This window comes from Egretta garzetta, unplaced genomic scaffold, assembly GCF_000687185.1.
Source record: "Egretta garzetta isolate BGI_Z169 unplaced genomic scaffold, ASM68718v1 scaffold130, whole genome shotgun sequence".
NCBI classification, from domain to species: domain Eukaryota; kingdom Metazoa; phylum Chordata; class Aves; order Pelecaniformes; family Ardeidae; genus Egretta; species Egretta garzetta.
This window is the reverse complement of record NW_009258284.1, coordinates 1,929,997-1,930,384: the sequence shown is the minus strand read 5'-3', so window position 1 is coordinate 1,930,384 and position 388 is coordinate 1,929,997. Positions and strand designations below refer to the sequence as shown.

The 388-nt window shown below is 72.4% G+C and overlaps 2 protein-coding genes across 2 annotated transcripts in view; one reads left to right on the top strand and one right to left on the bottom strand.

Moving 5' to 3' along the window:
* The window catches only part of CEBPZ (CCAAT enhancer binding protein zeta), a 16,848-nt gene extending 16,572 nt beyond the window's left edge, over nucleotides 1-276 (bottom strand). The window contains exon 1 of the mRNA XM_009637236.2: nucleotides 99-276. Coding sequence (XP_009635531.1) covers nucleotides 99-242 — 144 coding nt within the window. The 5' untranslated portion in view covers nucleotides 243-276. The remainder of the gene's footprint in view (nucleotides 1-98) is intronic.
* Nucleotides 241-388, top strand: part of NDUFAF7 (NADH:ubiquinone oxidoreductase complex assembly factor 7) — an 8,531-nt gene continuing 8,383 nt past the window's right edge. Inside the window, exon 1 of the mRNA XM_035892369.1 lies at nucleotides 241-298. Coding sequence (XP_035748262.1) covers nucleotides 241-298 — 58 coding nt within the window. The remainder of the gene's footprint in view (nucleotides 299-388) is intronic.

Genomic DNA, 388 nt, shown 5'->3' with positions numbered 1-388 from the left:
CCCCCAACGGCTCCCCCTCCGTCACCCTCCGCATCCCACGGGGCCCGGCCCGGCCGCCACGTGCTCCCGCTCCCTCCCGCCCTCCCCAAGCCCTTTACCTTGGTGCCGCCCAGGCGCAGCACCTCCTCCAGCGTGAACTCTTCGGCGTCTCCTTCTTCGCCTTCTTCATCGTCCTCCTCCTCCTCCTCCTCGCCGCTCGCCTCCTGCGGGTTCCTCACGCCGAAGTCCCACAGCGCCGCCATGGCTGTTCGCCGGAAGCTCCTGCGCGCATGCGCGGAGCGGGCTTCCGACCCCGCAGGTCCTGCAAGGAGAGTGGAGGGCGCTCCCGGACCTCGCCGAAGGGGGGGAGGGGAGGGCAGAGCGGCGCGGGGCACCTCAGGCAAACCCC